Below are 24,050 nucleotides of genomic sequence, written 5' to 3'. Positions count from 1 at the left end.
TGAGGACATTAAGGTAAGTGAAATAAGCCAGATACAGAAGGACAAATACTGTATGACTCCACCCAGATCAGGTACCTTTAGTAGTGAAATTTGTAGATACAGAAAGTGAAACGGTGGTTGCTGGGGACTGGGAGTGGAGGTGGGAAATGGGCAGTTACTGTTTCATGGGTATAGAACTTGTGAGATGAAAAGAGTTCTGGAGATGGATGGTGCTAATGGTTGCACAACAATGTGGATGTATCTACTACCACTGAACTGTATGTTAACAATGGTTAAGGAGCACCCGTGGCTCATTGGGTGGAAGCATGCAACTCTTGGTCTCAGGGTTGTAAGTTTGAGCCCCGGGATGGGTACAGAGTTTACTTTAAAATCTTTAGATAGATAGATAGGTAGATAGATAGATAGGCAAACAGAATTATAAAAATGGTAAATTTGGGGGGTGCCTGGGTGGCTTGGTCGGTTAAGCGTCTGACTTTGGCTCAGGTCATGATCTCGCGGTCCGTGGGTTCAAGCCCCGCATCAGGCTCTGTGCTGACAGCTCAGAGCCTGGAGCCTGCTTTGGATTCTGTGACTCCCTCTCTCTCTCTGCCTCTCCCCTGCTCGTACTCTGTCTCTGTTACCGTCAAAGTAGATAAACATTAAAAAAAATTTTTAAATGGTAAATTTTTGTTATGTATATTTTATCACAAGGAAAACCCATTAAAACAAACAAACAACAACAACAACAACAAAACAAGTAGCTTGCCCAAGGTCTCACAGCTAGTAACCAGCAGAATGAGGATTACAATTTAGGGGGTCCTATTCACAGCCTGAACTGTTCATTTCTTCCAGAGATGCTTCAAAGTTGGGGTATGGCACAAGTGAGCAGGGCATCCTAGGGATTTGTTGGGTATTGAAGGCCTATGTATCTGTCAGTAGATTCCCAGAAGAGAGAAACAAAAGACCCCTCAGGGTGATGGGAGGGGCAGCATTCATGTGTACATATGAGATGTTCCCTGGGCATCTCCAGACATGGTAGCAGAGGAGCTAGACAGCTCTCAATAACAGGTAGGGATGAGTGGTTGATAAGGTTACAATAAGTAACCCAATTAAAAAAAAATCTGGTGTAACAGAGAAATGATAGTTATGGACACAAAACCTTACAGATGTGTAATTTACAATTCTAGATGAAGTCCAGGTACAATATGACTTTTGAAATTACTTGGTGACCTACACCTTGCATACCTTTTGGGGTGTAGAAGGTATACCCAAATCTAAAGTACCCTTTTGTTTTTTCCATTCTGCTTAACATGATTCAACAGACGAAATGTTTAGCCTCTAGCATTTAGCAGAGTACATACTCTAATCAAATATGTGGAATATGTGATAAATGCTGGAAGAGGCAGGACATAAAATCACTGTAGGAATTACTAAAGACAAAGCTGTTGATTCTCGGCAAGTCTGTTGTGTTCGTGGAGGTGACATTGGATGTGGGCCTGGAAGTGTGAATAGGAATTTTGTAGGCCGATAACAAGGGTGAGAAGAAAAGAACCTGAGCTGAGGCACAAAGGGCATCACAGGGTGGTGCGAGGAAGAGAAGGTAATAGGGTAAGACTGGAAGCTGGTTTTCTTGTGTACACATAGAACACTTGGATGAGAACCACCTGGGGTGGTTTTTAAGATGCAGGTTTGGGGACCCACTCCAGCCCTCCTAAATGTGGATTTTTCTGGTAGTGGAGGCTTGGAATGTGCATTTTCAACACTATTCCCTGCAATGCCATGGCGCACAGAAGTGCCATGGAGGGCATCGCTGGGCTGGAATGGGGAGGCGTGGTTGGAGGTGGGCGATGTTGAAAAGATTCTTTTAGTCCAGTCAGGTGTATTCGGCAGATAGACAGAAGATGGGGGAGGGAAGGAAACGTTGAGGCTGCAGTAAAGCATTTCATTGTTGATAAAGTTTCATGAAGCCCTTCTCCAGAGACTGGGAAATGCACTAACAGGAGTCAGAGAAGAGACTGTGCCGCAGAGAGAGGACGTGAGGTGTATGGATGGCGGGTATAAGTGCTGTGAGAAGACAGTGAACTTTGGTGATGATATTCCGGCACATGGTGATGGACAGGAATGGACAGGTGGACACCAGGAGGCACAAGCCAAGAGGGGCCTGAAGAGAATGAACACCTCACAGAGTTCTTCAAAGTCCAGGGCTTGTGAAACCCAGTGTGGGCCTCCCATCCCTGACTGCTCTGGCTTTACTGGAATAACCTTGTGGGGACATGGGGACATGGGGTTGAAGCCAGATGCTTTTACTAAGGATGCTGTTTCTCCATTCCTGAAGATTAGCAGGAAATGTTAAGAGCAAACCTCCCCTACCCTTATGAAACAAGAATACAGATCCTTTAGGAAATATGTGGTTATTACCTCCTTTGTAGTAATAACCATTTATAAGAAAACTTTTGATGGAGAATGCTGCACTCTACCAAAACCCTCAGGGGTGAAAACATTTCTTTGCTTTTCTTGCTGTGTGCCACCTATACTTGGTTTTTAGGGTGCATTTAAACACATGTAAGGAGAAAAGTGACAAGTCCTATAGATCAAATTTATTGCAAAAAGAGCTTATAACTTTTTTTAAGTTTATTTATTTTAGAGAAAGAAAGAATGTGAGTGGGGAGGAGCAGAGAGAGAGAGAGGAGAGAGAGAAACCCAAGCAGTCTCCACACGTCAGCAAAGAGCCTGATGAAGGGCTCGAACTCACTAACCGTGAGATCATGACCTGAGCCAAAATCAAGAGTCAGGCGCTGAACAGACTGAGCCACCCAAGTGCCCCAAAAAGATCTAACTTAAAAACAAAGTGCCTTCATGCAGGAATGAAATCTAAAGTCTTCTGAAAGTCTGTTTCCAAATGTCTGTTTGAAGACCAACTTCAAACTACCTTCATTAGCTCTGTTTACTTTGAATGCTGGTAACACAGACAAAAACAATGACCGGTTTACAGCCAGATCTCTTGTCCTGGGCATTATTGACATTTTGAGCTGGATAATTCTTTGCGGGTGGGGGAACTGTCCTGTGCATTATAAGATATTTAGCAGCATCCCTGGCCTCTGCCCACTAGATGCCAGTAGTAACTCCTCCTCCAAGCTCATGACAATCAAAAATGTTTCCAGACATTGCCAAATGTCTTCCGGCAGACGTACCAAAAAAAATTGAGGGATCCTAGTTCAATGTGAGTTTCAGATAAACAAATAATTTATTTTAGTGTAAGTATGCTCAAGTATTACATAGGACACACTTCTATTAAAATTTTTTAATGTGTATTTTATTTTTGAGAGAGAGAGAGAGCGAGAGAGAGAGAGAGACCCACTGCGAGTGGGGGAGGGGCAGAAAGGGAGACACAATCTGTAACAGACTCCAGTGTGAGCTGTCAGCACAGAGACTGATGCGGGGCTCGAACTCACAAACTGTGAGATCATGACCTGAGCTGAAGTTGGACACTTAACCAATTAAGCCACCCAGGTGCCCCTAAAAAATCTTATTTAATCTTATTTAAAAATCTTTTTAAATTTTATTTTGTGGCCTGTGTTGTATCTATCTGTTCACCCTATGGGGCGGGGGGAGGCAACAGGATTGCTGATGTGTTAAACAAGATGATATGCTTGAGGTGCCTGGAGAGTGGTGGGGGTGCTATAAATATTCTAGGAATATGCTGCAGGCCTCGAATCCACTCCACCTGTGTCCCTCTTGGAGGCTGCAGTTGATGCTCAAAGCTTCCTGTCTTTTACCAAAACTGTAATCAGAATGAATACACTGTCATGAGCAGAAAGGGAGGCCACATGTGAATCTCTAAGTGCTGGGATCTAGCATTCCAGTCAAAGCTGGTTTTATGGCCTCCTCTGCTGGCACAGGAATCTCCTTCTGCCCTGGTACTTTGTCAGTGTGGACTCAGAGTTATTAGATCATGTCTCCTAAGCAGCAGCCACGGAAGGGGACACTGAATGAAAAACTGGTGCATTTGCCCCAGACCCGGTCACTCTGAGTTTGATTTTTCTGGCGCCATAGCCCTAGACAACCATTCCCTGGGATAGACCAGGACCAATCATTTCCACAGTCGGTAGCAGCCAGGAGCTTCTTTCTGGTCCAAGATTAATGACCCAAGCAGTCAGCCTTTCCAGGGAGCAAAGGTGAAATTTAACTCTGGGTAGATGCCTGACATTTTGAACAAAAAGGAATAGGCGAGTTAGGAGAAACAGCATTTGTACGTCTCCTGCAGGGTTATAAATCAAGGATGGGCAAAAGCGAATTGGGTCCCTGCCAATAGTTGAACTGATTTGGGCTCCTGTGTTTTGTTTTCAGACAGTCTGAATGAAACATGCTTTAAAGATGTATTGTCAGAAGGGTCCCTTTGAGTTAAGTACCAGCTTATTAATTCCTGAGAATTTTATGTTTCCAAAAGGAAATCCAGTTTGTGTGGGGGTTGTATTAAGTTTGTCCACGAGAAATTGCATTCTTTGCTCCAGAGGGAAGTCCCCTTTCCTGTCTGGCTATGGGTGAAATATATCACTAGAAGCTGGGTAAATGGGCCAAAGGGTGCAAGCTTTCAGTTATAAGATGAATAAATTCTGGGGATCTAATGTGTCTATAGTTCTGTATGTATCACGGTGACTGTAGTTAATAATCCTGTATTTTTACAGTTGAAATTTGCAAAGAAATCGATCTTAAGTATTCCCTCCACAACCCGCCCCCAAAAGATGAGGTGAGCTATGTGTGATTTAACTTGTTTGTGGTAACCATTTCACCAGGCATGCATATGTCAAATCATCACATTGTACACCTATAATAATCCAGTTTTTATTTGTCACTCATACCTCAGTAAAGCTGGAAAACAAAAACAAAAATAGACCACTCTGTGCACTAAAGCAAGTTCCAGCATATCTCAAAAAAAAAAAAAAAAAAAAAAAAAAAAAAAAAAAAAAAAACCAAAAAAAGCACGAAGCATATTCTCTTACCACAAGGAAATTAAGTTAGAAATCAATAACAAAACAAAAATTAAAAAAAAAAACCCTCCATATAGTTAAAAATTAGGAAATAGAGACATTTCCAGAAAGTTGCTTTGGAATGTATGAGGCAAACTCTGATTATAAAGGAATCCAAGAGTGGGTTCTTCATTGGTAATTAAGTAAACATTTGCTGGATGACTACTCTTTGCCATTTTATACTAAAGATGAATAAGATGTGGCCCCCGGCTTCAAGGAACAGACTTGGAGATAAATTAATCACTCTCTCATGGGGCTTTGCTCCCCGTCACTGTGCTAAGCCCTGTGGGAATTTACAGAATATCCAGAAAACTCACTGGGAGGGGGAAGTGAATACCTTTTAATGTGTCCAGAAGAATTTATAGAGAACACTTCTCTCTAATTGGCTAATAGAAGACTAAAGTTTAGGAATTCTCCAAATTGACAAGGGTAAGGAATAGTGAAGCTGCAAAGTATCTGCAGGTAATAAATGGTAGAAGGAGCGGTCCGTGAGGAATGAGGATGCAGACCGAGGCAGGAGCCAGGTGTTGGAGGGCCTGTGGTCACACTGAAAACTCTGGACTCTATCCTGAAGGGCCTACACAGAACCACTGGAAAGGTTTTATGTTGGTGAGTAATAGGATAGAAACATCTCTTGAAGTACTCAGAAAATAGACTAGACTAGGCAGATTGGAAGCTGGAGCCTATTAAAGGGAGAAGGTATTATAATTATTTAGCGACAGGGCTGTGACCAGTCAGAAGAGAGAAAACCAAAGCCCTGGAGCCAGGTTCCAAGGCCTGCTGCTAGGCTGGTGCTACCCCTTTGTGGCTTTACCATGAGAGGTCCACAGTGCGAGGGTTCTGAGCAACCCCCATGATGTGTGTCCTTCAGGATTTCAGCAGTGGGCACAGCCATGAAGATCCATGCCAGCTGCAGATCAGCCCTATGAGGTTATGGAGGACAAGGGCCTCAAGGAAAGCAGGAATGGAGAGGCAGGGAGAGGCTTGGAAGATATACAGAAAATAGGGTTGCATTTCTCAGTGGTCAACTGGACATAGAGAAGGAGGAGAGTAGAGGCTGACTCTCACATATGTGGTGTGGAAAGCTGTGAGGAAGGTTGAGTGCCTCCACTTGGGTTGGGGCCTTTGAAGAAACATCTGGCGTCAGTGAGTCTCAGGAACCTGAGATGATGTGAAAGTTGTTCTCTCAGTGGAGTTAAATTGGATACAAGTAAGCAATATCTGGTGATGGGGCCAATAGGGACCTCTCCAGAGTTGTATTGCCATCCACAGGACTTGGAAGGAGCGTTCAATGTCCCTTTCCTTGAGGCAGAAGGCCTGGAAACCAGAGCTCCCAGGTCATGTGGTTGCATGTGTTTCCCAGCCCATTAGCATGGAATTTCTTTGACATAAATGACAAAGATCTAAGGGTCATTTTGGGCCTGAATCATGAGCTAAACAGCTGTTTAACTTGTCAAGTGTTAAATGATTTGTTCTGGATCAGAGACTACAGGCAAGAAATGGGGCTAGAAAAAAGAAGCAGGTAGACAGGTCAACAGTTAGCAAAGATGTATGAGTATGACCTTTGGCATCAGCGACAAAGAGCACTCAGGCTGACCTCTGTTGTCATAACACTGGAAATATTATGACCTTCTCCTTATCCCTACCCTGGGGAAAGATCTTTCACCTAAGAATGGATTCCATTAGTATTTTTGTGCCATATCATTGAAAATCTTCAGGGAATGGGCAGAGAGCTTTTGTTGATCATTAATTAGATCTTGCTGAGGCTATGTGCAAAGAACAAAAAGAAGTCCTGATCTGGAATAGAATAGGGGCCCTGAAGTTGTATGGAACACTGTTTAGGAAAAAAAAAAGTATTTTACTTAGACCATACCCAAAAATAAACTCAAAATGGATTAAAGATTGAACTATGCAACCTGAAACCATAAACTCTTAGAAGAAAACATAGGCAGTCATTTCTTTGACATGGAGCATAGAAACATTTTTGTAGATGTGTCTCTTGAGGCAACGGAAACAAAAACAAATAACTGAGACTATACCAAAATAAAAAGCTTTTGCAAGCAAAGGAAATTGTCAATAAAACAAAAAGGCAACATGCTGATTGGGAGATGTTTGCAAATGATGTATCTAATAAGGGATTAATAACCAAAATACATAGAGAACTGACACAACTCAAAACCAAAAAAATAACCAATAAAAAAATGGGCAAAGGACCTGAAGAGACATTTTTCCCAAAGACACAGATGGCCCATAGACACATGAAAAGATGGTCAACATCAGTAATCATCAGGGAAATGCAAATCAAAACTATAATGAGACATCATCTCACACCTGTCAGAATGGCCAAAATAAAAAAGACAAGAAACAAGTGTTGACAAGGATGTGGAGGAAAAGGAACGCTTGTGCTCTCTTGGTGCATGTGAAAATTGGCACAGCCACTGTGGAAAACTATATGGAGGTTCCTCAAAAAATTAAAAGTAGAGATCTCACATCCAATAATTCCACTATAGGCTATTTCACCAAAGAAAATGAAAACATTAATTCACAAAGATATATGCACCCCTGTTTTTATTGCAGCATTATTTACAATAGCCAAGGTATGGAAACAGCCCAAGTGTCCATCAATAGATGAATGAATAAAGATGTGGTATATATACAATGGAATATTACTCAGTCATAAAAAAGAATGAGATTGTGCCATTTGTGACAACATGGATGGACCTAGAGGGTGTTATGCTAAGTAAAATAAATCATAGAGATAAAATTCCATATGATTTCTTGTACCTGTAATCTAAAAACCAAAAAACATAAACAGACCCATATATACAGAGAACAAACTAATGGCTGCCAAAGGGGGTGAGGTACAGGGATGGATCAAACAGGCGAAGGGGAGAGAGAGACATAGGCTTCCAGTTATTGAGTGACTACATCATGGGGATAAAAGTCACAGCATAGGGAATATAGTCAATGATATCATAATAGCTTTGTAAAGTGACAGATGGCAGCTACACTCATGATGAGCACAGCATAAGGAACAGACTTGTCAAATCACTATGTTTCACACCTGAAACTAATGTTATATACATTATATATATATATGTTATATACATTATATACATATATATACATATATACTGTACTTCGATTACAAAATAATTTAAAAGGATTTTTAAGGACAGCTACTTTAATAGCAGACTGAGTTACAAATATATCAAATAAGTATCATTATCTTGCCATGAGTCCTCTCCCAGCCTTTGGCATTTGTGTCCAAACTAACTGCAGTTTAAGTTTACAAGTTTGTTGAGTTTTATTTTTGTCAAGTTTGAAAGTGCTTCATTTCTTATCATGGATCTATACTCCAGAAAGAATTTCTTATGGCTTCATTTGTTCTAGGCACAAGATTTTAGAATCAGAAAGAAGCTTAGCCCTAGAATGAACTTTAGAGTCTGTTAGCTCAACTTTCTACCCAGTGTAAGACTTGCCAGTATTTGGTTTTATTTGCTCTTCAGTTTCCAAAGACTGGTCATCAGCTTCTGTACGAGTTTATATATTAATATAAACCTGCATACATATACAGTTAATTTTAAGTAAATATTTATGCGAGTAAAATAGAGAAGGAATGTCAATGTGTGTTTAGAAGATATGCTATAATATATATGAATATATAACAATGTATATTTAAAAAGTAATGAGCTGCCTGTATATGTACTTACGATAGAAGCTTCATTTGCATGTGGTCAAAATTTGCCAGTTTTATAGGCTACTGTAGTAAATATTTACATAAAAATCTTTGATAAAATTTTAATTGACCTACATTATCATAATATTAATATTATATTACTGTCTACAAAAGAAAATCCCCAAAGACCTTTGTTGAAATCAGAAACACACACAGCCACAAACATGCACACACACACACACACACACACACACACACACACACAGTTTATGCTATCAGCTTTTTTCAAACCCTTGGACTCATTTCTTTCGGTGGAGCTTGGGAAACACCATGTTCAAATGAGTCATACATGCAGCAGGAATTCTTTCTGGAAAGGTCCTCTCATTCTCTCTTTTCATATTTGAAGCACTCACAGAAGATATAACAGAAAAAAGTAACCTTGGAAACCCAGCCCATGAACTTCTTTCAGAAGCCACCAGGTCGGGGTACCTGACTGGCTCAGTTGGTCAAGTGTCTGACTTTTGATTTTGGCTGAGGTTATGATCTCACGGTTCTTGTGAGGTGGAGCCCACATTGAGCTCTGCGCTCAGTGTGGAGCCTGCTTGGGATTCTCTCTCCCTCCCTCTCTGCTCCTCCCTTGCTTGCTTTCTCTCTCTCTCTCTTTCTCAAAATAAATAACTTCCAAAAAAGCCACCAGGAAGTTTGTTTCTTTGAAAGCACGGTTAGGGTGACAAGCCACACTCAGGAACCAGAAGCGTAACATGACTTCCTTCTGCTGTTGACCACTCACTCTGTGCATTCCAAATGGTAGGACCAGAGCTCAGAGACAGAAATAGAGAAACTAATAGGGAAAATGAGCTTTTGCTTGGGCCTCCTCTTAGAGAAAGATGACTCCTGCAGTTAGTTGGACTTGGGCCCTCTCCCTGGAGTGCATAATTCCAGCTGAATTGGCTCGCACTTTTCAAAGGCGTGGTTATGTGCTGCAGGCAGATCCCTGCCAATTTTTGTGTGTGTGTGTGATTGCTTTGTGTATCAGTGTTGGCAGTAGTGCTGATTGCAGCTCAAGATGCAGCTGGCCTCTGCCCCAAGAATCCAAAATCAGAAAATGATTAGAGTTACTGGTTCAAAGATCAAAGGTCTATGAGTGTTGTTTTCTCTCCCACCTGGAGACACCAAGGTAGTCGCTGGCACTTTGTCATTGCTATCCATAAATGAGCACTGTAGTGGCAATGTTTTTTTTTTAATTTTTTTTTTAACGTTTATTTATTTTTGAGACAGAGAGAGACAGAGCATGAACAGGGGAGGGGCAGAGAGAGAGGGAGACACAGAATCAGAAGCAGGCTCCAGGCTCTGAGCCATCAGCCCAGAGCCCAACGCGGGGCTCGAACTCGCGGACCGCGAGATTGTGACCTGAGCTGAAGTCGGACGCCCAACCGACTGAGCCACCCAGGCGCCCCTGTAGTGGCAATGTTTTGATTCGTCCCGATCAGAATCAACCTTGGTTTAGTTCCACAAGTTCTATGGATGCTGAGTAGTGTCACAGTTCTCATTCCACTTTCCTTATCCTTTCTCTCTTCCCATCATACCTTGTACTTGAGAAAAATCAAAGGTTTACAACTCTTTGAAAAGCTTTTTCTCCTTTTCTGAATAAAAAATATTACAAAGTAATATGATACTCAAATTAAACAAGTAATGCCGAAAAGTGAAAGTCCCGTTAGCACCCACTCCGTACCTTGAGTTGCCGGTTAAAATAGCTTAGTAAAAATTTAAAAAATACAATAAAATAAAAATAAAGGGCTGCCTGGGTGGCTCGGTTGAGTGAGCATCTTAGTCTTGATTTTGGCTCAGGTCATGATCCCAGGGTCGTGGGATTGAGCCCTGTGTTGGGCTCCACACTTAAGAGTCTCTTTCTCCTTCTGCCCTTCTCCTCTGCCCACATTCTCTCCCTAAAATAAAATTTTTAAAAATGAAATAAAAATAAAATAGTTTAGTCTATTTCCTTCCCCCCCCCCCCCAGCTTGTTTTCTACATATGACATGTTTTATGTGTATATAAAATTGAAATCATTACTATTTACACTGTTTGGAAAAGAACTTTTTTTTTTTTTTTTTTTTTTTTTTTTTACTGAACAGTGTAACTTGGACATATTCCATATCAGTTCAGAAAGATCCACCTCGTTCTTTGCAAGTAGCTATATGGTGTGCTTTTGCATGGCTATACCATGGTTTATTTAACTTTTCCCCTCCCCCCTGCTTCTTTTTCCTCTTCTTTTTCTTCACAAATAAAGAGAAGGTGAAAATCTCTGCTATGAGCAACAGGGACTGTCCAGCTGCATCTGGCTGTAAAGCCACAGGTGACTTTAGATGCATGACAACCTGAGTTTCTAGCCAAGTGTTAATGTTTCATATTGATTAGACAGTATTTATATAAACCAGTGATCTTTTGAGGGGATATGATTTTATTTCTGTAAGACTAAAATCACAAATTCATCTGGTCATTGTTCCCTTCCTATGTTTGTTGGCCACTTGAGAAAATGGATTTTCAGCTGCTTTTCTTTTTTTTTTTAATTTTTTTTTAATGTTTTTATTTACTTTTGGAACAGGCAGAGACAGAACATGAACAGGGAGGGTCAGAGAGAGGGAGACACAGAATCCGAAACAGGCTCCAGGCTCTGAGCTGTCAGCACAGAGCCCGACGCGGGGCTCCAACTCACAGACCGCGAGATCGTGACCTGAGCCGAGGTCGGCCGCCTAATCGACTGAGCCACCCAGGCGCCCCTCAGCTGCTTTTCTAAAGAGAATTTTAGTTGTCTGTATACCTTGTGAATGAAGACCAGTGACAAATAAATATAGGTGGTTTACTTCTTGGCTATTAAAAACTCATCTCACATAGAATATTTATTTGTTATTAACATGGATTGTTTATGTTTTCGAACGCTGAATCTGTGTCTTGCACCTAAAATCTGCCTTCCTACCAAAGGCTGTGTCCTAATAATATCACATAACTGGCAACCAAATAGTGATCAGTAAAGTAGGTGTTCATTCCCCAGTGCATCAGAGACCAAGGCCAAAAAGGAACATGAAAGCCAGCATTCTTCTTCTGCATGCATCACATACCTCTGCCTTGGCACCCTGAAAGATTTCAGACAGTCACACCACTGGGGAGGCAGCTGGTTTCTGCAGTCCTAAAGCACATTGGCTTGAGGCTTGTAAATGGCCTTGATTATTATGCAGGACACATAATGCTCTTATTAGCGTCACACTGATTAGCGCTATGCAGTAACTGCTTTCTGTAATACCCTAATTGAGGTCCTTCCTTGCATGGAATTTACATTATATGTAGATAAATCCCTCACTCTGACATTTTAATGAGTTTTTTTTTTTAAACAAAGTCCAAAGGATAATTAGAACTACCTCCCACACAAGCATCTTTTTTTTTTTTAAGACAAGAAAGGTGTGGGTGCCAACAGAGAAGGCTCATTTAAGAGAATCCATTTTGTAAGTGCAGATGAGTGTCCTAAAGCAACAACCCACTTTCCTAGTTGCATGTGGCTTGGTTTATTTTTCCAGTCCTTCACTCCTGTGGATGTCTCCCCACTTCCTGATGTTTGTGGTTTAGGTTTTATATCATTTTCAAACTCAAATTTAAGCCATCTTGAAATAGAGCTGGAGAGGAGTCCCAAGAATTCATGGCTAAATAGGGTGGTCAGTGTCTCACCACTTCATTCTTTTACTCGCTTTTGGTCCAGGTAATGGTGTTTTAGTTTAACAAAGCATCTGCACAGCCATTCCTGAAAACCTTCACTGTGTCTATCTTTCATTCAAGCCACAGAATATCATCCCTCAGTCTTTGACCCTGCCTCCTGCAGGGGCATGTCATAAAAGGGGAGTAGCAGTGGACTCCCTTCCTAGGATTCCCTCCTCTCACTTGAGAGCTGTCCTCCTTCTCTCCAGGTCAGATGGTTGAAATAAGGAAGAAAAGAGTTATTGACCAAGCATGGCACAACCTGTCTTGGCAGTTGTCATCCACTTCTTAAGTATCTTTTTTATTTTATTTTTTTAACGTTTATTCATTTTTGAGAGACAGAGAGAGAGAGAGAGCATGAGCTGGGGAGGGGCAGAGAGAGAGGGAGACACAGGATCCGAAGCAGGCTCCAGGCTCTGAGCTGTCAGCACAGAGCCCTACGCGGGGCTCAACTCCCTGACTGTGAGATCATGACCTGAACTGAAGTCTGATGGCCAACTGATTGAACCACCCAGGCGCCCCCACTTCTTAAGTATTGACTTGAATTGTATCTCTAACTCAGATGTTAGAAATTGAAGAATTAGCTCTTTGTTCAGGACCCAAATCAGAAAAGAAATGTAGCTGAGGCTCTGAAGAAAATACTCCTTTGGGTAGATACCTCTGCTTCTTCTGTACTCCAACCACGCTTTCTTCATAACCTTTTCTAGCATGGGTGGTACTGTTTCTTGTGTCTGTTAACTAATATCTGCCTCTTCAACTAGACTGGAACTCCTTGAGGGCAGAAAATAAGTCTTATTAGCCTCCACACCGTGGAGCATTGTGGCTAGCGTTTACAGGCACTCAGAGAAAGTATGAATGAATAAACAAAGTAAGTTAAGGTTATCACTAGGCAGTAAGGAAATGCAAATTAAAACTGTGGTGAAATACCACTATACACCTATTAGAATGGCCAATAAAAATGCCTAAACTGACAAAAAAAAAGTGGCAGGAAGGATGAGAAGCAGCTGGAGCTCTCACACACTACTGAGGGATATGTAAAGTGGTACAGCCATTGTGGAAAACTGTTCCGCAGTTTCTTATAAAACTAAATATAAATTTATCCTATGACTCGACTAACTCGCTCCTGGGTATTTACACAAGAAAAAAGGAAGTCTTAGGGATGCAAAAAAACCTGTCTGAAATGTTTGCAGCTGTTTCATTTATAATCACCTGAAATTGGAAACAGTCCAGCAGTCCTTCAGCTGGAGAGTGGATACACAAGCTGGGATCCATCCCATACACGAGGGAATTGTAGTCAGCCATGAAAAGGGACAAAGTATTGATATGTGCGACAGTCTGCATGAGGGCATTATTCTAAGTGTATTAGGCCAGATTCAAAAAGCTGTGTACAGTATGATTCCACTCATATGACCTTCTGGAAAAAGCCCAACTAAAGACAACTATAAAAGCCAGTGGTTATCAGTGGTTAGGGAGGGAGGAAGGGGTGACTGTAAAAGGGCAGCAGGGAGGAATGTTTTAGGGGGATGGAACTGCTCTGCATCTTGATTATGATGGTGGTTATGTGACTGTACGTTGATCAAACTTGAACTGTATAATGGAAAAAGCAATCAATTTTATACTATATAAATTACTAATTTAATTTGAAAAAGTAAATCAATGTTGTTTTGCTATTTAGGGTCCATTTAAAAAAAATGCCAAAAGAGGGCCTCCTGGGTGGCTCAGTCGGTTAAGCATCTGAATCTTGATTTCAGCTCAGGTCATGATCTCAACGTTGATGAGTTGGAGCCCGACATTGGACTCTGTGTTGACAGTGCAGAGCCTGCTTGGGATTCTCTCTCTCCCCTTCTCTCTGCCCCTCCCTGGCTCCCGTGCTCTCTCTCTCTATAAGTAAATAAGTACATTTTTTAAAATGACAATAGAAAATAAGTCTTACTAGCCTGCCATGGTTTTTCATGTGTTCGTCTACACACACGAACACTGTGAGAGAGTGTGTGTGTGTGCTTTCATTTAGCAGATGTTTAAAAACATTATTCTATGGACCAGGACTTGCTGTAGGCACTGAGAATATATCGGTGAGGAACAAAAGCCAAGTTCCTACTCTGATGACGGGGAGAGAGACAAATAGTAAACATGTCAACGAATCAATGCGGTTGACAGCTTTGTGCTGTGGAAACGATAAAACAGGCCTTGGTGATGGAGAGTGGGATTCAGTGATTGGCCTCTCTGAAGAGATAGATAACCTTAAACTGACCTGAAAGGTGTGAAGGAAGCATGAATGTATGCAAATATCCAGGCAGAGCAGTTCTGGCAGGGAAAATATCAAGCAAAGACCCCAAGGGAACTACACTGGTGATGAGACTGCCTGAAAGACCCTCTCACTTTCAAAACTCATAGAAAGGCCAGCTAAAACATAACAAACATTATTTTCAAATGTATGGCTGGGCTTCCAAGGAAATAAGGCAAAGCCCCTAAGATGGAATTAAGCTTTGTATGTTCAAAGAACTGGCAGCAGGAAGGTGGATCTGGACCAAGAGGGCAAGGAGACCAGCAGAAGGTGAGCTCAGGTAAGTAGGTAGGGATCTGTTTCTGTTGGCTCCAGAGGCCATGGCAAGGCATTTGGATTCAGTCCAAAGGTCTTGGGAGCCATTGGAGGCTTTCAGGAAGCAGAATGAAATGCTCTTGTTGACATTTCAACAGGATAAGTCTGGCTGATGTCGGGAGAGTGGCCTGTGACACACCAGGAGAGGCAGGGAAAGGAGAGTGAGGCTCCTGCTGAAAGTCAGGGGTACAGTGTTGCCAGACAGGGGCTCTGTGGTACCAGGGAGAGGTGGAGACATGGGTGGCTTGGAGGTCTATTGGAGAGATAGAGTTTGCTGAGAGATTGGACCTTGAGTGTGGTGAGAGGAAAAGGAGAGTCAAGGATGTGGTCCTGGTTTTTGGCACAAATATCTGGGTGGCTGGCAGTGTATCATTTGCTGAAAGAGAAATACTGAAGGAAAAACAAGACTTTTCTTTGATAGCAGAGCAGGAAATCAAAAGTTCCATTTTGGACACAGTAACTTTGAGATGCTTATTAGACACCTCTGTAAAAATGTAAATAGGCAGATGGAGATGGGTTTCTGGAGCTCTAGAAAGAAAACAGTCTGTGTTTCAGAGACAATGGCATATAGATGGTGCTTAAAGTCATGGAAATCCATGAGTCTTCCAAGAAAGAACCTGTAGCCAGAAAACAGGACTGACAGTCAATATTTGGTATATACCAACTTTGGGGAGCTAGTCAGAGAAAGAGCCATTACGAAAACTAAAGGTAAGTCATTGAGGTGGGAAGGAAACTAATACATGTAGTGATGAGGAAGATAAGGAGAATAACTTCTTCCAAGAAAAGAGAAAGGTCAACTATATGGAATGATTGAGAGAGTTGGAGTAAGAAGAGGATGGAGAAGTGACCATTAAATTTGGCAAGACAGATGACCTTGACTGGCACAATTTCTGTTGAATTTGGGGGCAGAAGCCTATTTGAGGTGAGAATATTGGATGAGAAAGTGGATAGAGTTGCTATAGACCATTCTTTTGAGAACAATTGGCTGTGATGGGGATAGAGGAGTAGCTGTGCAACTGGAGAGGCTTGTGGGGGTCAAGACAGGGTTTTTTCTTAGATGGTGGAGATGGGTGTGCTGAGGAAATGACCCACTGAGTAAGGCAAGAGAACACCATGAGGAGGGCTGGAGAGGAGGGATAGATAACTACAGGAGTTCTGTCCTTGAGAGAGAGAGAAGGTTGGGCTCCAGAGCCACGTGGACAGGTTGACCTTGGATTGGTTTCCACAGACGAACTGCCCAAGATCCTAAGGGAAGGAAGAGGGTGTGGACAGGAGCGGGTGGGTAGGGGTATTCAGCAGCGAGAAGATGAGATGTATGTGGTTCTCTCTGTGTTTGTTTTCTCAAAAAAAAAAAAAAAAAACAGGAGGTAGGGTCAAGTGCAAGGAGTGGAGTAGATGACTAGAGATTTGAAGAGGGACCTAAAAAGGTTACAAAAGAGTTTTGGAGCCTAGGGAAAATCATATTGCAAAAAAAAAAAAAAGGAGAGAGAAATGAGTGGACCACACACCCTTTATGTAAAGCAAGACCACAATGTATGTATGCACGCACACCCCAATCACGGGGTCAGAAGACCAACCTCATGGCTAATGAAGTAGAGAATGACATGAAACACAACAAATAGGCTAAGCTTCGGCTGCTGGAGAGAAGAATCTACCTGAAAAAACTGCATTTTCAACTGAGGAAAGCTGAACTCTGTACCAGCTAGCTCTTCTCTGGGTTTAGATTCTATGTGTAGTCCAGTTTCCTCTGTAGGCTGAAAAGTGCTCAACTGGAATCACACTGCGATCAGTCTCTTCCCTATTGCTGTGATGTTCAGGAGCAGGGGAAGTGAAGGGCGATACCAGGACCAGCTGTCAAGAAGGAGAGTGAAATCACCAGAGAAGCGTCTAGAGAAGTCCGAGCCAAAGCAAGGGACCTGAGGTTTCATAGAGAAGAGCTGAAATTCTTTAATGTAATCGCTGTCAATCAAGTAAGCCCTAAAGCTGTAACTGCAAAGAGAAGCATATTGCTCTCTTCATGCTGCTGTAAGAAATCACCACAAACTGGGGTGCCTGGGTGGCTCAGTCGGTTGAGCGTCCGACTTCGGCTCAGGTCACCATCTCGTGGTCCGTGAGTTCGAGCCCCGCGTCGGGCTCTGGGCTGATGGCTCAGAGCCTGGAGCCTGCTTCCGATTCTGTGTCTCCCTCTCTCTCTGCCCCTCCCCCATTCATGCTCTGTCTCTCTCTGTCTCAAAAATAAATAAACGTTTAAAAAAAAGAAAAGAAATCACCACAAACTTACTGGTTTTAACCAGCACAAATTTATTATTCTCAAATTCTGGAAGTTGGAAGCCTAGATGAGTTGGCAGGGCTTCTTGGAGGCTCGAGGGGAAAATACATGGCCTTGCTTTTTCCAGCCTCTGCAAGCCACCTACGTTCCTTGGTGTGTGGCCCCTTCTACATCTTCAAAGCCAGAACTGTAGTATCTTCAGGTCTCTCCTCAAGCTCACCTCTGACTTTTGTCATCACATCTCTGTCTCTCTCTTTCTCTTACAAAAAGGCTCTTCTGTTTATGTAAGCAGGAGCCCAGCTCTATGACTTAATCATTGTACCTCAATATCCTTAATGGAATCTCACCTGCAAGGCAACTTTGCCAATAGGGGAACATAGTCGCAGGTCTAAGCATGGGGATGAGGACATAGAGAGGGAGCATTATTCTATCACAAGATGTTTCCTGGTCTATCCACTAGTGTGACGTAGTTCTGTGCTGTAGCCTGACATTTAAAATATTGCTTTTGCTTCATTCAGCCATGTAAAGCTTTTCTTTTTCATCCAGTGTGTAAAATAATAGGATCTAGATCTTTTTTAAAAAAACATTCTTTATGAGAAGCTCTCAGATCAAATGTGAAGTGAACATGGTATGTTTTCTCTGTTCCATCATAAAATTTCTTCTGTGTTTTTGGATATTTGAGGCTTTTGAATTTCTGCTACATAGAACACTGAGAGTAGACATCCTCTCCTGAAGTTTATGATGTGGTTAATTTACCAGTTCATATAATCCTCATGTATTAAATTCCCAGGTAATATTTATTAATCTAAGATTGATACAGCATGTCACTGATGTTTATGTCATTTGTCAACAAATTGTGTTTATGAGTGAGTGTGCATAGACATGAAATTGAGTGTGGCCTCAAATCCTGGTGGAGAAGATTCTGATATGTAACTTCAGCTTTGTGGCCTTGAGGAAGTTGTCACCCTCAGAATCTCACTTGGCTCTTGTGTAAATAATGAATAATTACACTGCTCTCTTAGGGATGGCCTGGCTTTTGTTCACAGAAGGACTTATAAATGCCAAGCAATGCCAAAAACTAAAATTTTGACTAATATAATTCACCCATGCCTGTATACATTTCCTCTCTGTTTTCAATTAGATTTTTTTATCCTTCATTATTTCTCCTTTAGAATTATGTTTGAATGTAGCTTTTAACCATTCTATACTCATCCAAATATTGGCTTTCTTTTAGTTCTTAAAGAGTTTTCTGTTTGTATCCCATAATTCTTGTTTTTATTATATATATTATAGTAAAAATACTATTTAGAAATTTAAAATTCTCTTGATCTATTTTAGGACACGTGCATATGGAAAGATACCACAACTGCCGTTTCTTAATAATTGTACTGGTCTGGGTGCTGGGCAGCAAACCAAAGACACCCTTTCAAGGGATCACTAAAGAGTCATGTGGAAACAGTTAAAAGAAACTGGTAGGGAATAATAAAGTACCCAGGAGCTTGTAGCAGGAGGACATCTTGTACCCCCCTGGGCATCAAAGGGCAAGAAGAGGGAGGGACTGCCCGAAGTTGACAAGAGCTATGACCATAGAAGAAGGGCCCAGAGGGCAAGCATAACCAATGCCAAACCTCTACCCAGCCAGGGCAAGGCAGAAGGGAAGCAAGGGAAATAAGTGTCCTGTCCCCACTCTCTGGTCTCCTGTCCCTGCTTCCTTTATCCAAACCCAGTGGAAGCCAATGGGCAAGGGAGCCAGTTGACTCCCTTCATAGTGGTCTGTTTCCTGGCACACAGCAGGGTGGAGAGGAGTGGGCAGTCAGCGACTGGAGGAGCAAACCAAAATGCCCATCACAGTGGTCTGTTGGAAAAAAGCATTCCAAATTCATCATGGCCTTTGGAATTTGGTTGTACAGAAGCACACATGCATCCCCATACTTAAGCCCTGACCCCTTTGGTTTTTCTTTCACCACTCCTATCAGTGGTTGTGTACTTGAGCTGGTCACTGTGGCTAATCCCCACGTTGGGTCGTTCTTCTCTATTAAGACTTGATTAATAAATTTGCAGTGTGGACACCCACGATGATGGCGGGGTCCTCGCTTTCCCAGAAGGCAGTCTGAGGGTCACTGTCCTTCACTCTTCTCTTCTTCCTTTTCCAGGATGGAGCTTCAGCATGGGATCAGCCTACCAGTTTCATAGTTGGCGTGTGTTCGTGATAGTCTGTGCGCTCCCCTGTGTCTCCTCAGTGGTGGCCCTCACATTCATGCCTGAAAGCCCACGGTTCTTGTTAGAGGTAACACCTATAACTACAAATATTCAAGGAAGCTACATATGTTGGAAAGAGTTCCTTGCGAATTCTAGGAAAGTGTGTCTACCTCTTTAGGAGGTATGTTTTCCCTTGCTGCTATGGAACCATGGAGGGGTTGGCTTCATGGGGATATGCTTTTAAAGGATCAGTGTGTGAAAAAGCTTTCTCGTGGCCAGAAAGCACTAATGTTCCTCCCGAAGCAAGTAACTTTTCACTTAGTGAAGAGAAGATGTCTTATTTTTTTATACATGAAATTTTAGCAGCCAAAGATGCTATTTATAGTTACAGGTCCACCCATCCACTGAACTGCTAATGTCCTTAAGGATATCCAGTGGGATATCCCATTTGCACAGTTACACCCAATTTGACCTGACAACACAAGATGGTTATGGGAAAATCAGGGAGCATAAGTGTTTCATCTTTTCGCACCTCACTGTCTATTTGCATTTCTTAGGTTGGAAAGCATGATGAAGCTTGGATGATTCTGAAGTTAATTCATGATACAAACATGAGAGCGCGGGGTCAGCCTGAGAAAGTATTCTCGGTGAGTACTTGCTTCTCAGAGAATCCTCTACGCCAGGGGCCAGGAAACCTTTCCTGAAAAGGCCAGATTGTGGATTTTTCTCTCTCTGCACCAGCTACGCTTATCTTTCAGTTCCTCATATTTCTGTTTCACTGAGACGTGTTGCGCTTACTGCCCTTGTGAGTACTGTTCACTCTGCATGGAATGCTCTTCCATCCTCTAGTTACAAAATTTACTCTCAATGGGGAATGCTGGTCTAAATTATTAAAAATTAGGGGCACCTGCGTGGCTCAGTTGGTTAAGTGCCAACTTCGGCTCAGGTCATGGTCTCACGGTTTGTGGGTTCGAGCCCGCATCGGGCTGTGTACTGACAGCTTAGAGCCTGCAACCTGCTTGAGATTCTGTGCCTTCCTCTCTCTCCACCCCTCCCCTGCTCGCGCTCTCTCTCTCTCTCTCTCTCTCTCTCTCAAAAATAAACTAAAAAAAATTTTTTTAATTACTGAAAATTGGATGCATAGAATTTTTTGAAGGAACAATGGTTTTTAAATCTTTTTACATATGCAGTCATATACAATTTGACTAATAATGTTTTATCTGAAAGAGGTTTAGGCAGACATATCATAAGACATGAGGTGAATGTAAATAAGATCTTCAGTGTCTTATAAATGATGTCAACAATAGGTCTTTTGATGGCTTCCTGTCTTACATATAGGTCTTTCACCAATTTTCAGTTTATTTTTGTGTATGGTGTAAGAAAGTGGTCCAGATTCATTCTTCTGCATGTCGCTGTCCAGTTTTCCCAGTACCACTTGCTGAAGAGACTGTCTTTATTCCATTGGATATTCTTTCCTGCTTTGTTAAAGATTAGTTGGTCATACGTTTGTGGGTTCATTTCTAGGTTCTCTATTCTGCTCCATTGATCTGAGTGTCTGTTCTTGGGCCAGTACCATACTGTCTTGATGATTACAGCTTTGTAGTAGAGCTTGAAGTCCGGGATTGTGATGCCTCCTGCTTTGGTTTTCTTTTTCAAGATCGCTTTGGCTATTCAGTGTCTTTTCTGGTTTCAGACAAATTTTAGGATTATTTGTTCTAGCTCTGTGAAGAATGCTGGTGTTATTTTGATAGGGATTGCATTGAATATGTAGATTGCTGTGGGCAGTATTGACATTTTAACAATATTTGTTCTTCCTATCCAGGAGCATGGAATCTTTTTCCATTTTTTTGGTGTCTTTTTTCAACTTCTTTCATAAGCTTTCTATAGTTTTCAGTGTATAGATTTTTCAACTCTTTGGTTAGATTTATTCCTGAGTTACGGTTTTTGGTGCAATTGTAAATGGGATCGATTCCTTGATTTCTCTTTCTGTTGCTTCATTGTTGGTGTATAGGAATGCAACCGATTTCTGTGCGTTGATTTTATATCCTGCAACTTTGCTGAATTCATGAATCAATTCTAGCAGTTTTTTAGTGGAATCTTTTGGGTTTTCCATATAGAGTATCATGTCATCTGCGAAGAGTGAAAGTTTGACCTCCTCCTGGCTGATTTGAATGCCTTTTATTTCTTTATGTTGTCTGATTGCAGAGGCTAAGACTTCCAATACTATATTGAATAACAGTGACGAGAGTGGACATCCCTGTCTTGTTCCTGACCTTAGGGGGAAAGCTCTCTGTTTTTCCCCATTGAGTATGGTATTAGCATTGAGTCATTCATATATGGCTTTTATGATCTCGAGGTATGTTCCTTCTATCCCTACTTTCATGAGGGTTTTTATCAAGACAGGATGCTGTATTTTGTCCAATGCTTTCTCTGCATCTATTGAGAGGATTATATGGTTCTTGTCCTTTCTTTTATTGATGTGATGAATCACATTAATTATTTTGTGAATATTGAACCAGCCCTGCATCCCAGGTATAAATCCCACTTGGTCGTGGTGAATAACTTTTTAATGTACTGTTGGATCCGGTTGGCTAATATCTTGTTGAGGATTTTTGCATCCATGTTCATCAGGGAAATTGGTCTATAGTTCTCCTTTTTCGTGGGGTCTCTGTCTGGTTTTGGAATCAAGGTAATGCTGGCTTCATAGAAAGAGCTTAGGAGTTTTCCTTCCATTTCTATTTTTTGGAACAGCTTCAAGAGAATAGGTGTTAACTCTTCCTTAAATGTTTGGTAGAATTCCCCTGGAAAGCCATCTGGCCTGGACTCTTCCAAGCAAAATAATTCTTAATCCAGAAGCTAATCTCTCTGAATGTTTTATCTGCTAATGTGTGCCTTTGTGGTTAAGATTCAAAGAAGGGTATTTTGGTTTCATATTATTCCATTGCTACTTGTTCTTCCCCTTTACTCTATGGTACTCCCTTTCATTCGCTTCTTTTAGGTGGTGTTGGGATCTGTATACTTGTGCCAATAGTCTCATATATGAATGGAGTGATTATATACTTTCTGTGGGAGTTGGGTTTTGCTTCTTTCAAAACAAATTATAAGCCTTCAGAGAAGAGAACTCAGCACTTACCCTGTGTCACTCTTTACAGGTAAACAGAATCAAAACCCCAAAACAAATAGATGAACTGATTGAAATTGAGAGTGACACAGGAACATGGTACCGGAGGTGTTTTGTTCGGATCCGGACAGAACTCTACGGAGTAAGTAAAAAGTGTGCCCTGACTTGCTGCCCAACCTGTTGCATTTGAGGTTGGTCAGAAGCAGGATTGATTGCACTGAGTTCCATGAGTAGGGCTGTGCCCGCTTCTGCCCAGGTCACCTAATTCCAGCACTAGCACCAGGTAAAAGGATCCCCATGGGATAAGCAGGCTAGCCAAGACATTCCATCTTTGGGAAGGAAAAGTGCTAGGCAAGGAGTCTTGGCTGGGATGGGGTGCCCTGAGGTCTTGGGTTACTTTGCCCACTGGCCTGCAGGAAGCTAAAAGGTGAAACTTGCAGTATTTGGTTCCCTACAGCCTTCAGGTTTTACATTTTAAGTTGGAATGAATCTGGTTGAGAGAAAACTCAGTGTTTTTGTAACTGGTGGAGGGGGTTGGGGAGTGGGTTGGCTGGCTAACTGTGAAAGAAAACTAACTCTTGCGTATTTCACAGATTTGGTTGACTTTCATGAGATGTTTCAACTACCCAGTCAGGGATAATACAATAAAGCTTACAATTGTTTGGTTCACCCTGTCCTTTGGGTAAGTAATATTTAAATTCTTCGTGAGTGAAATCTGTACATTTCCACCCTATAACTCCCAGTCACACTGCTTTCCTTTCTTATACTGTTTGATGCTGTTAATGTGCTAGGAAAGTTTTTTTTTTTTTTCCAGTTTAGATTTGCTGACAATTATAGTTTTTATAAACGACTTACCTTTATTTGTCCTAAAGCTGGGTGGCAAAACCAGTAGTGCTTGAAAAGCCTGACGAGACCATGGGTGATTTGCTCCCCATGGCTTCTCCACCCTTCTCTCCTCATTTGCTCGGCACCAGCCGCACTGGTCTCTTTGCTTTTCCTCGAACATGCCAGAACTGCTCTCATCTTAGGGAACTGCCTTGGCACTGCCCCCACATACCGTCCAGCTCATTTTCTCGCCTCTTTTGGGACTTTGCTCAGAGGTCACCTTCTCAGGGTCACCTTCCCTAAGTACTTATCTTAATTGCAGCCCCTCAGTACCTCCTACCCCCTTCTCAGCCTTATTATCCCTCCCACCCCAAACACCTTCCATTTCTAATATACAAAAAGTATCTTCATTCTGCACAGAATAAAGCTCATCTCCCTCTCTCTGGAAGCTCTGGGAGAACAGGGATTTTTAAGCTGTTTTGTTCACTGCCATATCCCCCTGGTACATAGTAAGCACTCAATAAATAGTTGCTAAATGAGTAAAACCACCATATATGTGTTCTAAGAAAAGAGGAGGTAGGAAGAAAATTCCAGAATTTTGTTTGCTA

General features: G+C 41.8%; 1 protein-coding gene across 1 annotated transcript in view; it reads left to right on the top strand.

Moving 5' to 3' along the window:
* Positions 1–24,050, top strand: part of SV2C (synaptic vesicle glycoprotein 2C) — a 221,133-nt gene that overhangs the window by 167,362 nt on the left and 29,721 nt on the right. The window contains exons 5-8 of the mRNA XM_060637781.3: positions 19,451–19,584; positions 20,054–20,143; positions 22,649–22,759; positions 23,211–23,299. Coding sequence (XP_060493764.3) covers positions 19,451–19,584; positions 20,054–20,143; positions 22,649–22,759; positions 23,211–23,299 — 424 coding nt within the window. The remainder of the gene's footprint in view (positions 1–19,450; positions 19,585–20,053; positions 20,144–22,648; positions 22,760–23,210; positions 23,300–24,050) is intronic.

The sequence above is a fragment of the Panthera onca genome, chromosome A1, assembly GCF_046562875.1.
Source record: "Panthera onca isolate mPanOnc1 chromosome A1, mPanOnc1 haplotype 2, whole genome shotgun sequence".
NCBI lineage: Eukaryota > Metazoa > Chordata > Mammalia > Carnivora > Felidae > Panthera > Panthera onca.
This window is presented reverse-complemented; position numbering and strand designations above follow the sequence as displayed.